The following is a 15,358-nucleotide window of genomic DNA, read 5'->3' as shown; positions in this document are numbered from 1 at the left end:
ACCTGAATGGAGGGATCTTGGAGGGGTCCTAAGAGGAGGATTCTGGGGCCCAGTGTGGCGCTGGTGAGAGTAACAGCTGGATGCCATCTGCGAGGTGTAGGCTGTGGTGTAGGGGAGGTACGGAGCTACAGATAGCACCCCATGGCATCGGGGCAAGAAGTGGGCAGCCTCCCACCTAATTAAGATTGTTAATTAATTGACAACAAGGCATGGCAGGTGAGAAGGCGGGCGGTTGGCCGAGAAACAGATAGGCGGGCCAAAGGCAAATCGGCCCTGAGAAGGTCCCCACTGTTACAATGGCCTATCAAGACATAGGATAGCCTTTCTTTTTTTCACAGCTAGTTATCAAGCACTCTTCAGCATCACCACACAGCCTCACCCTTTGCAGCTGTCAGGCCTAATTCATTAATATCTATCTCTCCTTAACTCCTTCCAAGGCTCTGTTAAAAAACATCAGGACTCATCAGAGCAGTGATAAAAAGTTAGTTTTATCACAGGCAAAGTTCTCTGTCACTTTTAAGCCGTGCTGGATAACTGTTTAAACAGAATGTGATTAAACATGGTCACCCTTTTGAAATAAGCCACAAACCCTTTTTGCTCTCATCTTCAGTCTCAGTAGCCAAAAAGCTGGTCATGTGCAAGCAGAGATGTTAATCCTGGAGTTCTGTCTGGGCAGATTTCTGCACCCATGTACATTTCCTCTGGCTTTCAAGTGAAGATTTTGTTCAATGAGCTGATGTCTCACTCGGCGTAATTCTATTGTCTCACAAGACAGACAGATGCCTACTAGAAAGGCTCCTCCAAGGTGCAGGCATGCACCATGGAGTGATTCTTACATGATTGAAGGCTAATAAACTACAGCACAGAGAAAGATTAGAACTGACACACAAAAAGATGAGACATAAGCAACTCCCTCAGTTAAAAGAGTGTTGTTAATCCTTTTAAACAGATCATTTTAATCTAGTTCAGTAATTTAAATCTGAATTTAGAATTTATCAAAACAGCAAGATATAAAATAGCGGCATTTAAAAACAAAAGAAAGCACAATGTTTTGAACTTGTCATGAGCTTGCCAAAAAAAATCATCAAGCTCCCAAATTTCAAGAGCAAAAAAGCTTTTTCAAACTGCCAAAAAAATGTCCATTTTCCTTGCAGCAATGCATTGTGTGTGGAGTCATTTCCCACCTCAGGGCAGACCACAGAGAAATAAATCTCATTTGGAGGCTCTTCACTGTAACTCATGAAAACGTGTGAAACGTGTTAATAATTCACAATCATCACAGCAATGAAACTTTCAGCTGCCCCTTTCCCTTCTACATACCTGATGGAGTTCAGAGGTGCTGTAAATTCTCTTCCAGATTTGATCATAATTATTCTGCCCTGAGCTGCACGAAGTCACAAAATTTAGTGGTACTGGATGTGGTTCTAGCACTGATGTTGCATGCTCCTGGAGAACTTCCATCACTTGCTCCATGCTGGATACCTTATTTCAATCATATCCAATATCAGAAACAAGTAAGATTCACAAGGCAAGCCTACAAGCAAAGCCATCCTTTTATGAAGAGCAGAGATGAGTTCTAGGATGTTTATCAAAGGGGCATAGTGCCCCCATTTTGTTTTATAAATGCACACTGTTGCTTCTACTGCCTGCATGCAAATGGTCTCTTTTCCCCTGTCCCATAAGTGTAAAAGTATAGCTCTGGGGTCTAGAATTTTTTTTTACAGAGAATGTTATGTATGATTTCTTTTGAACAAAGAGGTTGAATGATCAGACCTTGGAAATTAATTTGTATTTATCATTAAATCAAACTTTGTTGTTGAAAATGAATTAGATACAGATATGAGGACTGAATCCAGAAGAAGCCTATAATAGAGGGATTTTAAACAAAAAAAAATCAAGCACCATTCAAAAACAGAATTTTAATTAATTCACCAGGTGAACTACAGCCGCAGTCTCTTTTCATGTGCAGTATTATTTATTTGAATCCTATCAATGAGTGCCACCTGGTGCTCTTATCTTCTTATATTTACTTCCTGGAAATATGGCAAATATCTATCTTATTTTTTCAATTTGAAATGTTTTAAGTTTATTAATAAATAAAACTTATATGCTTATATATTTCCCCCCTGTTTTTCTGTAGCTTCATATTATGTTTACTGCTGTTAGAGACATGAACCCTGAGACTCAAAACCCATCAGTTTGGGGACCATGGAACCTCCTAATTGACCACTTCATTAACTGGTTTTCTGGTTAAGGATCACCTGTTCCTTTGTTCCACTTTGAGAGACAGTATCTTCTACAGTCCTTTCCAGTTAAAAATTCTCTGCACGCACTATATGAATTAAGATTTCAGATACGTATTCCTTTTCTAGCTTTTGGATGAAGCTAAAAGTTTCAGCACTAGATGCTATGAGATGCCATTTCTCAGGCTATATCTGGCCTGGTGGGTGCCTGTAGACGTGCAAGGAGTTGGAGCAGACTCAATTAATCGAGTCTCCTGGAGCATGCTAATTAGGGTGTTGCCAGCAGCCTCTGTGTCTCGTGTATCAGCATCCGCACACCTCAAAATGGCAACAGGGGTACTTTAACTAAAGCTCGTTTAATGAGATTTAGTTAAAGCACCCCTGCCAGCATTTTGAAGCACGGGGACACTGATACACAAGACACTCCAAGCATTTTAATTAGAGTGGCTCTTGGAGCCACTCTAATTAAAGCACCCCACCCCCCACTCCCAGAACACATCTAAAAACATCCATAGATGTCAGCAATTTTATTCTGTTTAGTGAGACTTCCATATCAGTTCTTCAGATTTGATATGATTCCCACTGCTGTAGTAACTGAGCACTTGACACTCTTTAATGCAGATGATAACACTGACAGGCAGGGAACACTGGTGTCCCCATTTTACAGGAAGGGAACAAGGGAAGAAGGAAGCTCAGTGACTCGCACAGAAAATTTCTGGTGAGGTAGTAAACTGAACCTGGGTCCTCTATGTTCCAGGTCACTACTCTAATGCGTTTCTCCCTCTAAGCTTCACAAGCTCAATTCAGATTCTGTTTACAATAGTGCATGTTAAAATTAACACCATTGGCACTGGGTGTAGAACAGATGTATGCCAGCTCAGAATCATGTCCAAACACGTAAATAACTAGGATCTACCTAAGCTATATGTTAAAATTGTAAATTCATATTTCCTGTGTTCTGAATCTTTCCTATCTAGTTTCCCACTAGTCAGTGAAGACAGAAGAAAAAAACAGCATCATCTCAGTACTAGAGGTTCAGCTTCTGTATCTCATGCCTGAAGTTTATAGTCTGGAACATAAGGCTGAGACAACTTACTTGAAGCAGAAAAGAGTCTTTCTCTGGGTTTTCCAATGTTACTGAATATGGTCACTGAATGAACAAAATATAATACATTTAGAGTCTCCAGTTCACTTGCCTCTAAAAACTTTGACTGGAGATCCATCAGCAGATCCACCTTTTTCCACTGTTTCAATTTTGTCAAGAGCTTTTGCTGCCAGGGATCTTGTTTTGGCTTGATCTGAAGAACAAATATAACATTTATTATATAACTTAATGTTGCTCACACAGAAGACATCGGTTAGCAAAGGTACGTGCAATGAATTCATTTTCTGTATTTAGCTGGGTTTTTGGTTGTAGCTGTGTTGGTCTAATGACATAGGCAGGCAAGGTTCTTTGAGTAGATGTAATATCTTTTATTAGACCAACTGAGTAGTTCGAAAAAAGATCTTAACAAGCTTTCGGGTGCAATCATCCTTCTTCAGGCATAGGAAGTCTTTCTCGTTCTTTGGAGTCTCAGACCAGCAGACACTTCTTATGCCTGAAGAAAGGCGATTGCGCCCAAAAGCTTGCTAAGATCTTTTTTCCAACTACTCAGTCTAATTAAAAACATCATATCTACTCAAAAACCTTGCCTTTTCTGTATTAATAATTAATGCCACTTATCAGATAACAGATTTGACATATAAAGATCCATCCAATCTCTTAATAGATACAAAGACAGATATGTATCTTGCATCATCAGTGCTGCCTTAACTCAAGTCAATATCCACAGGCGTCTTGTGTTCTTTTCCTCTCTTCCTTTCAGTCTCTGATAGGTCCTTTATAATAATATTTCTGTCGATGTTAAGCTTTTGTTTCTTCATTTCTACCTGATGAGTCGCCCCCTCCTTGTTTTTCCCTAGAACTCTTCATAATACAAGTCTCACAACATTCTGCTTATTTCTGCTTTTAAATTTTAAAATTTATTCTTAAATGTTAGCTCATAGAGCTTAACATACATGTTAAATGTATGTCTTTTTGTCTCAGACCAACATGGCTACCAAGTACACCCCTGAGCTCATAGAGCTTGCACTTCCTTCAATATTCAGAAAAGTTTCTAAATTTTTCTGGTTTGGAGGCAGGAGGTGATTCTTTTTCTTAAATGCCAAAAATTTCTAACAAATGTCCAAGTAATCATCTTTTCTCTTCCTGCCTTGAAGAACATCAACTTGATGGGGCAACTTTTCCATTACTGATAATTCCCAGCCTTTGTGAAACCAGTCAGTGGGCCTTTGTACACACCTCAAAATTGGCCTTTAAAGTGGCTTAAATGCCCTTTTGCACCCCTTTAATGGCATTGCTGTTTGCACGCTCAGCGGTGTATTCCGCTTTAATGGCACTTCTGTTTGCATGTTTGGCAGAGTATTTTACTTTAATGGCATTCTTGTCTGCAGACTCAGCAGCATATTCCACTTTAAATGGCTTTGTAACATAGCAAGATAAAACACCTCTGAGGTGTTTTAGTTTGCTACCTAACAAAGTACCATCTGCTGGCAGCTGGCCCAGGCAGTCCTGGGGGCACTGCAGCCGTGGAGGGAAGCACTGGGCCCCATGCAGCTCAGGGGCTGTGCAACCCAGCAGCAGCCCAGGCAGGCAGGCTCAACTGAAGAACAAAAAAAAGCGGCAAGGAGCCTGATCTTTTCCCCCACCGCCTCCCCCTCCCAGAGCCTGCTGCCTGCCTGAGCTGCGTGGGGGCCCAGTGCTTCCCTCCATGGCTGCAGCATCCCCTCAAGACAACCTGGGCTGGGTGCCAGTGGGCAGGTACCACCACAAAGGGAAGCACCAGCCCCGTTGCAGCTTTGTAGGGAAGCACCAGGCCTCTGCGCAGCTCACAGACTGCTAAGCCCGTCAGCAGCTTGCCTTCTTCCACCCTGCCCCTGGAGAGACAGGTAAGCTCTAAGGATCTAGCCCCCACCCTTGTGTTGTGCCATGGGAGTTTAATTTGGTTTAATTCTCCCTAAATAGAAATGGTGGAAATGGTGGGTTTTTTAAAACCCATGATTTTAATTTAGGGAGAATTAAACTGAATTAAACTCCCGTGGCGTGTACAAACACCCAGTGATTTTAAGAGGAGAGTGGGGGGGCAGTTCTCTTCCAGGTTTTTGCAACTGTATTTCTTGCAGTTATTACAAGATGTGTGATCAATTTCTTATGCCTCTTATATGGCATAGAGCATTCAGGAAGATTTAATAGGAACACTAAAGAATTACCTAATAGTTGACATCTTGTTATTTTCCTCACCATGTCTCCAACCTTCTTGCAAAATAATTTCATTCTGGGACACGTCCACCATATGTGGTAGAATCCTCCCAACTAACCACATTCCCTCTAACATTTGCCTGTTCCTGTACCATAAATACATTTCAAGAGAGGTGGTAAACCACCAATATAAGGTAACTTTATTTTATTATTGTACAGATGGATGTGAGGACCATTGTTCCACATGGTCTCCCATTCTTCAGTACTAATTTCTAATCCAATGTCATTAACCCACTTTGTCATAAACCATGTTTTCTCTTCTATACAGCTATTTAAAATGACTTTGTGTAACACAGACAATAAGCCTATGTATTTCCTAGATGTGACCAATAAATTCACTCTTTCCTTGCAGTAAAAAATAAAATAAAACTAAGTGATAGATCCTAAGAGGTGGCCCCCAAGTATATGGTGGTAGTTAGACATAATTTGATTTTTCCAGAAAGGATCATTGTATGCTTATTAAAAATGCATTTTAAAAGTAAATGACTGAAAAGTAACTTCTAACACTTTGAAGTGCAGTTACTGCCACTTACCAACAGAGTGTAAAAAGAAAACAAATCACTTATATTTACCCGTAAAAAAGGAATCCAGTTCGCTCGCTTTTTTAAAGTTATGCTAGGATCAAATGTACCCCAGTTTTCTGATCCAGGCCTCCCAGTATCATAAACTGGAAATGTTCTCATCACCTGCTGTTTGTGAAAGACGTTTCGAAATTTCCGGACAACCTGAAAGGTACGTAGAGAATGTACTCCGACAGGCTGTATAGGACAGGGCAGGTGCCCAAGAATAACCCCAGAACAACCTAACTGCAACGTGACCAGGCCTATGAGAGAGAGAGGATCACAAAGCCCTATGCTTCCTTCTCATGTTCTTACAGCAAAGATGATGAAACTGCTTGATGCTATTTTGAGAACCTCCAAAGATGAAAAACTAGATTACTGGTACATTGTACAAAGAAATCCATGCTATGGCCTAGCTTTGCAAATATTGCTTCGTATGCTTGACTCTAGGTATGTTATTAGTCCCAATGAGACAAATGGGACAACTGGTGGGCTTATTTTTAAATGAATACATATATGAACATGTGTACATAATTATTAAACACCTCTACTATATCCTGGACCAGTTACATGGTGATATTTTTATAGCAGAAAAGAGAAAATATTCTCTCCCCATATTTTTCACCTTTACTGATAAACCTAGGAAGGCAATTAATTAGGAAGATAATCAATGGCATGTAAAAGCCTGACCCCCAGTGGTAGTGACCCGTATCTGTCATCATCATCCTTCACAATCCTTCACAGTCATAAGCAGGGATCCTGGTTTTCTCTGATAAAAAAAAAAATCCCCAATTTTCAGATTAAAAACAGTAACCCAAAATCCATATTTTTCCGTGATTAAAATGAAACACCACTAATATAGAGATACACACACAGATATATATATATATATATATATATATATATATATATATATATGCTAGCCAATTGCCCATCAAGAATGTTGCAGGTGGGGGCTGGGCTGGAGTGCCACCATCTAAAAACCCATGCTGCCGCTGTTCTGCCTTTTGCAGGGGGCAGGGCTGGCCTCAGCTCCCCACCCTCTGTTTGTACCTCGGGGCAGCTTCAGAATCACAGAGGTGCTCCCCCATGCTTGGAGCACTCTGATTGGCTGTTTCCGTTGGTCAATCAGAATACAAATAAAGCATTACAGACAGACAGACAGAGGCTTTTATTTTTTTTATATATATATATATATATATATATATTTATATATAGGTGTTTCATTTTAATCACAGGGACATGTGGATTTTGGGTTACTTTTTTAAATACGAAATTTGGGGATTTTTTTTTTAAATCAGAGAAAACCAGGATCCTTGGTCATAAGACATGCTAAAATGAAGTAAGACAAGTCTGAGAAATGAACCCATGTGTAATGGCAGGAGGGTCATCAGATAAAATAAAGCCCTGGTAATTATGGTAATTTTTTATGGATTACGAATTTACCTTAATCAAAATTACCATACATGTTAAAGACAGCAATGTGTCCATGTTTCCAGTAACTGCTGTACTATGCTATAAGAGAAGTTATCCAAGCTTTTAACTGCTCTCCATCTGGATGCACTTCTTATCAAAGACAAGGTACTCACTTCCTGCTGCACACAATGCTATTTGCACTCCTCAGTCTCCAGACCCACCTTGCCACCCAGCTCAGTGGTTTGGGTTTTTTTTAATGATCTTATTACCAGGGAAAAAAGCTGCATCTCATCAGCTGAGTTCTTGAGATTATCTGTATCATAGCAGATACCAAAGTGAGAAAGGAGAAGTTGGAGCTGAGGTTTCAGCTCATCAGTTCCTGTGCAGTGACGAGGCAACATGAATGCAGTGTCCCTTCTGTGTGGCCCTACAAGAAACCAGAACTCAATTAACTGCGGTTTGCAACAGTTGTAAGTGACTTCTGAAAAGCAATGTCTTTATTAGCATCCAGACAGCACTCTTATCCTCCCATTCATTATGTATATTGAAAGGTCTTAAAGAATTCAGTCTGACACAGAATATCCAATGGATATTTATTAAAACCTCCTCCATGTCCAAATGTTAAAATACTAATAGCTATTCTGAATGCAGCTTGCTCTAGTACTATATAGTGTTATTGCTGTTATTACTAGAGGAACACTTAGTTGCCAAAACGGAAAGCACAGGGTAAATAACACATCCAAGTGCCTGAACTATGACAGCATTACTGGTTCACAAAACACCCAGGTGTTAGTCAGTCCTTCCATAAAATCTTCACAGCCTACAAGCAAGTGAGGTATGTTAACTATTTTAGTTTCATCACTGCTATAGCAACCAATATGATTATGGCACTGCTGTAAATTTTCTCTCAGTAGCATGCTCCTGAAAACAGGGCTCCTCCTCTTCCTCTGTATTAAGAATGAGCAAATCAGTTCTGATGCAATCACTTCCAACACCCACCTACACCCGACACGCACCACCAAGTTTTAGAAATAGTTTTTGGAAATATTATATATTCATGTGGGTGTCTTTTCCTCCTGATCCTGTTCTTTTTTTCCAGCTGCATCTGGAATCAAACTTGCCAATGGCTCAAACATTGTTCTATTCTTGACCAACCTAATAATGTCTGCAAATTCTGCCACCCCACTTCTCAGATTTTCAGTAACTGTGTTTACAACTGGGTTTAGTATGGGAGCTTCAGGTAATGCTTCCGCCTTCTGCTATGCTAAAAAAAAAAAAAATTCAAACATTAAATCCTGCTATTTGTTTTCTGATGCTAAGCCGATTATTAACGGTTGACAAGATTTTGCCCTTCTTTAGCAATGTAGGTCATAAGGTAACCCAGGAGGAGTTAAAAGCTTGGAAGCTGTAAGTTCTGCAACAGAGTGTGTATCAGGACACTTGGGATCTGTTCAAGTACATCCTGAGATGGATGGAATCAGTACAAACTGCAACAGTGGATAAAAATGCATAGGATGGTATGGCCAAAGATGAAACAACACATGTGTAGGGGATGCTGTGCTTAAATAAATTCATTAATCCATAAAATGTAAAAGTGCATGGCACCAAACATGATAAATCATGAGGAAAGTATGTAGAATGATATAACCCAAACTGGGTAAAATAGACATATAAGATAGTTAAGTAGTAATGTGCAATTATGTCTGCCTGATGTAGGCATTTCTAATGTATAAAGAAGAATAGAACAGAAAGGCACTTTGGATTTGTGTTTAACTCTGCACTATCTCTGCTGCTGACCTATCTGATCACCCAGCTGATGTTATGAATAAAGGCTATACTAATTTCATACTCGCTGAATAGCTGCCGCATGCTTATTTGAACTGTGTTGCAGTAGGACCTCTTGGGAACAAGCAACAGATTCCCCCAAAAGATTTCTGAAAGTCCAAATAAATATTAAGCTGCTCTCCCCTGGGCATTATACTGACAACACAGTCAAAGCATTTTAATAGATATGTTACAATTTTCTGAAATTCAGCAAGACCATGGGGATTTACTGAAGCTATATATAATCTAATATATTAGATCAGTGTTTTGGCCATAATGGGCCATCTGTGTTCCCATTCTACACTTCACTTCATCTTCGCTTTTAATGTTTTGTTTAATCATTTTGTTGTTTAATCTATGTGGCTCAGATCTAGACAGGATATGACTGAAGCCTGCAATGTTAATATAATACTGCAGAAAAAGCCATTAGATAACCAGTTACTGAAGCAAAACATCAAAATGAGCTAAGTTGCTTTTGAGTAGCTTCTTATTACCAATTCTCTTGCAAAGTGAATTACCCAAATGCACTTTAAAACAAGCTACATGATACAAGATAAGACAATGGCCTTGTGGGGAGGGATGTTTCCCAAGACAACCACAGCAATAAGCCTAAAAATATTCTTGAATCCTCAGATGACCCTCTGCCAACTCTTTCTCTACTGTGAGGTCTTGGGCCCTATTTTGTCCCTTCCTCGAGAGAAGAGGCCTTATCCATATAAGGTCATACCACTGGATGCACCACTCTTGTTCCAGTCTCACAGACCAACAATGGTACAGAATTTATAGGAGTTTTATCATGGAAAACCAGCAGCCAAGGGGAACAGACTGGAAAAACATAGCAGGTCTCAATATAGTTCTGTTCATAGTGAGCATTTGTACACACCACGTTTTTTGTGCTTTCTTGCACTGCAACGGCATGACTGTTTGCACGAGTGGGTTTTCCGAATGCTTTAAAAGTCTTTCTGGCACATTGAAGTAAAACACCTCAGATGTAGTTTAATTTGGCTTGCCATGAATTAAAGCGTCACATCCATGAGTGATTCATTGAGTGCAAACACAAAGGTACTCAAAGACATGTAATGAGCCTCTTTGTCCACCAGATGGTGCTGTGACTTTTTCATAGTTCACCGCTTCAAATTGTTTTTGCTTCCGAATTGCTTTCGCTTTTTTTTTTCTTATACCATTTGCCAACTCCCTGCTTCCACAGCAGTGTGGCAGAGCATGGGGCAAGGGTCCCAAGCTGGGCAGGCATACACTGGACCATCCCACACTCCTGTGGTGCCGTACAGGGACCAGACTTAATTCACTCAAAAACCTAGTGCATGCAAACACTGATGCAACGCTCCAAAATAAACAAATTTAAATGTTATAAACCTATTTAAATTAATGAGGATTAAGCTTCACGGTGTGTACAGGCTCAGTATTACTAGTGTAGCAGGAAGAGTGACAATTGCTAATGAATGTCCAAAATCAGCAGTGCACCTGTGATGCCTCTCACAGAGCAGTGCTAAAGACTATAACAGCTTTTAGGGTCCCTTAAAACTGAAGCTAATAATGTCCTAAAAGGAACATGATACATGCAGTGGTGGATCCTCCAACTTTTTCTCCTTTCTATTAAGCCCTTTTAGGGCACATACACAACCACCATTAAGGATGGAGGCAACTATGTGCAGAAAGTAATGTTTCATGAAGCTGGACTCTCTCTCCCCCAACCATACTTTGTGTCTCATACCCTTCTCCATTTTAGAACCTACCAATTCATTCTTTACTTACTGTTCTCCTCACCAGCACACATTTAATGAATCATTCAAAATTATCTTTACTGCAGGCCATATTATGCCCTTCCATATTGTACTAAACTCTCAAAATAGGGAGCAATGGAGTGCAGGGGCAGGGGCAGGGGGAGGGGGATGGGGCAAGGTTGCAGGCCACAGCCCTGATTCTCTCACTCACACTAACTAGTCTGCTTCCCAGCTACAGACGGGAACAATCTTCTCAGATGACACAGTTCTGTGCTCTCCTGAATTCAGGACCAGGCCATCGAAGGGACAACTGAACCACTGGATTGAAGCTATTTTGTTCAGGGATTCTTTATTTGCCTGTGAAGTGCCACACACATTTGTGATGTTATATGAATAACAGCACAGTATCCAGAATACAACAGAAATAAGGAAACACCACGAAGCAGCTTTCCTGTGTGTTTTATGGAGAGGTGGATTGCTTAATTAGTCAATACATATTTTTAGGCAGCATTTGAGTGAAAGGCAGAAAGATAAACATTTCAACACTTGCTATAATCAAAATAATTCCCCAGTTTCTTGATCAAGTGGAGTCCGCCTGTATTTTCTAATTGGACTCTTAGGCCATTTGAACATGGCACAAAATTGGCCTTTAAAGCAGCTTAATGCCCTTTTGTACTGCTTTAATGGTGCAGCTGTTTACACATGTCAGCAGCGTAATGCGCTTTAATGGTGTGGCTGTTTTTATGTTGGGGGCATAATGCGCATTAAATGACTTTGGGATGCAGCAAAATAAAACATGTCCAGGCTGTTTTAATTTGCTACCTTACAGCTGCAGAGCGAAGCACCAGGCCCTGTGCAGCTCAGGGGCTGTGCCTCCATGCAGGCAGCCCAGCAGCAGCCTGTGCAGCCAGGCTCCACTGAAGAAAAAAAAAAACTGGCTAACCTGATCTTTTTTTTTTTCCTCCCTGGATCCTGCCTGCCTCCCCAGGCTGGGTGCCTGTGGGTGGGTGCTGCCTGGGGGGTGCCACCGCTGCTGTGGGGGGAAGCACCAGCCCCCTCCTCCCCCCCAGCTCAGGGACTGCTTGGCCCGCTAGCAGCTCACCCTCCCCTCTCTGCCGCTGGAGAGGCAGGTAAGGATCAAGCCCAACCCTTGTGTACATGCCACGTGGATTTACTTTGCCCTAAATTGAAGCAATGTTTTTAAAAACCCACTTTAGGGAGAATTAAACCGAAGTAAAACCCCACGGTGTGTACAAATGTCCTTAATGACAATTCAATACAAGTTCTATGCAACCTTACTAAAAAAATAGATGGGTGGAATATTAAGGAAATTGCCCACACTAAACTATGAATTCTGAACTCTGAATCTTTTAAGTCTGCTAACAAATCTCTTCACTTTCCTCAAGCGCACCATCCTTTTACTGAGGTTTTAAGGGAAGAGTGGCCATTTCTCACCATCAGTATATGATGAACTGGGGCACAGGAAGAAACGAACATCAGAAGACAAAGATTCAGACCCAGCAACACTTCCAAATTTGTCCTGGTTGTCCTGGGCCACATCAGGGTGTTTCTCAATAGTTACACTCATTCTGTGAGAGATGGGTAAATACTGCAGAACCTGAAGTTATAAATGCAAGCATCATTACTTTGATTCACTGAAAGGGCATTAAAGCTATTGAATCTATGACCAAAGAGGGGAGGGTGGGAAGGAGACAAAGGCACAGAAGAGGAAAAATATTAACCATGATTAGCTTTCAGATTATAAACAACAAAAAATTGAAAACTGCTTTCAATGACTTTATTGTGTAATCACTAAGTACAGTAAACAACTACTCAGATTTGCATTTGTATTTTTCTCTAGTGAATCCTCATACATGAGCTTATTATAAGTTGGCCTTACTACAGGGGTAGCATTAGATAATATGGGCCTCTGAACTGTTGCTACTTCTAATCTAGTCTACAGACAGACTGTGCAGTACACTAAAGCCAAACTCCACCTTCCCTGGAGGTTTGACTTTTCTGGCAAATAAATATAACAACCATAAGCCAAAATCATCTATCCAAACTTCTTCCTTCCAGACAGCTCTATTCATGCCCTAGACCAGAGGTGTTCAGCCCCTGGCCTGAATGTCACACCCAGCCTGCTGATCTGTGTCATCTGGCCTGTGGGGCTCCTTTAGCTCTTGAAATGTGGTCCCCTCCCGGTTGCTGACTGGTCACTGGAAGGACACATGCTCCTCTTGACTAAGGTGATACCAGTCACCCATGAACACATGGATTCTGTTTTCCCGCTAAGGGTTTTTTACAGCATCAGAAAGTGTGTATGTGGCTGTGGTATCTCTGCCACTGGAAGTGTTTAAGTGCAGGCTCAACAAGCATTTATCTGGGATAGTTTAGACAGGGATGATCCTGCCTTGAGCAGAGGGTTAGACTAGGTGACCTTCTGAACAGTGGCGATGCATAAGGGGTGCATGGGAGTGCACGTGCACCCCCTAACAGGCAGCGCTCTCCACTTAGGTGATGGGCAGGGGGGCAGGCGGGAGCTCCAGTGCCCCTCCCTGTGAGCACTGGCCAAGGAGTGAGAGTGCCACAGCTGCTTTCCACTCGGTGCAATTAGCCATGGGGGTACCCCCCCCAAGTCAGTTAGATTGGCTGCCCACGGGGGGACCCCCCGGGTTGGTGAGATTGGCCATGTTGGGACCACCCCCACCCCAGTCACTGACTGGTTGCTGGAAGGGGGGAGCATGTGCCACCCCTGACTAAGGTGGCACCAGTCGCCCATGGTTCCAGACCGCAGGGCCTAATACTGGCCTGTGGGGCAAATGGTTGAGGACCTCTGTCCTAGACCAGTGATTCTTAACCAGGCTGCTACAGCACCTGGGCTGCAATGAGATCCTTTGAAGTGTGCTGCAGGGTGCTTCACAATGTTAGCACTATGCAAACAGGGGCAGATCTAGGGGCAATGCACTGATGCACTTGTACCCCATTTTGATTCCTTCAACAGCTAAAGACATTAACTCAGGTGTGGAAATATTAACTCAGGTGAACATTAGCACAAGCATGGAAATCACTTTCAATAAAGCATTGGAGGCACTATCTAGATGCTCAAGAAAGCTTGATTTTGTTTTATGAATCTCAAAAAAAGACGTACATTTAACTCTAATGACTCCGGGACTAATAAAACAACATATTTGGATTATTTTTGCCTAGGTTGTGTTTTTATACATAATATATGATATAGCAAATTAATATACATTCCAGTAAAATTATTTTTTTTGCTTCAATCTTAAATTGAATAATATAGCTCTATGTCCGTACTTATTAGTGAAACTTCTAGTTTCTTTTTAACTGAAGAAAAATGTGTGTTGTGTTATATGTAATGATGCACCATATCATCTGCACCCCTGTTTTCAAAATTCTAGATTTGCCCATGCCCATAAATTATACACAAGAAAACTCAGAGTTCAAATAGGAATCTGCAGTGCCAAAAGCATTCTGCCCCGTTGAGGTATTTCTGAGTTCTTTGCAACAGAACAATTGTTCTATTATTTTTCCATATTCAAAAAACAAGTGAAAGCTAAGAGCTAGTATTTTCTGAGGGGTGCCTGGGTTCTAATGAGAGGTGTCTTCAGCCGTAAATGCTTGAGAGCCACTGCCCCAGACCTTATCAATCCCAAGTAGCTAATCACAGCTATCTTAAACTCAGGGATGTCTTACCCCACACTTAACTCAGGAAGCCAACAGAGCTATGTACTCTGCTAACAGAGTTGTGTGGTTTACCAGCCTGTCATCGGGCATTTTGACACTGGAGTGTGTTTCACATCTTTGGATTTCTTGTAGGTTTAACCTGGTTTAAAAAAACCTACCTGGTTTTCGATTTTTGTTGTTGACATTTTTACCCTGGCTGTAGCATTCCTGCAAGGATTTCCCTCACCCAAAACAAAACTGCCTTCAGTTTTCAGATACCCTCTCATCCTCCACTTCAGTCAAATCATTTTTCTCTTGCTCTTCTTACCCTAAGATAGCTGTGAATGGCCTTGAGTGAGTGTAGGTGACACACTAGCCACTGTGTGTAAATAACTAGGTCTTCCTGGGTCACCACATTTACAGGATTTTTCTTTCCTGTCAGGAAGTTTTCTCGGGCAACTGATAGCCTTGCAGCCCTCTGAACTGCATCATTGTACTCCTCCATAATGTGACCAACTTGCTTCTAGA

At 41.3% G+C, this 15,358-nt stretch overlaps 1 protein-coding gene across 6 annotated transcripts in view; it reads right to left on the bottom strand.

Annotated features, from left to right (window-relative positions):
- Positions 1 to 15,358, bottom strand: part of CCDC162 (uncharacterized) — a 153,004-nt gene that overhangs the window by 112,678 nt on the left and 24,968 nt on the right. For all 6 annotated transcript variants that reach the window (XM_059732773.1, XM_059732782.1, XM_059732784.1 and 3 more), the window contains exons 6-11: positions 15,159 to 15,353; positions 12,599 to 12,761; positions 7,847 to 8,004; positions 6,174 to 6,326; positions 3,440 to 3,541; positions 1,321 to 1,482 (exon numbers count right to left, since the gene is read on the bottom strand). In XM_059732773.1, coding sequence (XP_059588756.1) covers positions 1,321 to 1,482; positions 3,440 to 3,541; positions 6,174 to 6,326; positions 7,847 to 8,004; positions 12,599 to 12,761; positions 15,159 to 15,353 — 933 coding nt within the window. The remainder of the gene's footprint in view (positions 1 to 1,320; positions 1,483 to 3,439; positions 3,542 to 6,173; positions 6,327 to 7,846; positions 8,005 to 12,598; positions 12,762 to 15,158; positions 15,354 to 15,358) is intronic.

Source organism: Alligator mississippiensis, chromosome 1 (genome assembly GCF_030867095.1).
Source record: "Alligator mississippiensis isolate rAllMis1 chromosome 1, rAllMis1, whole genome shotgun sequence".
NCBI classification, from domain to species: Eukaryota; Metazoa; Chordata; order Crocodylia; family Alligatoridae; genus Alligator; species Alligator mississippiensis.
Note: the sequence above shows the minus strand (reverse complement) of the source record. Positions and strands in the feature narration are given on the sequence as shown.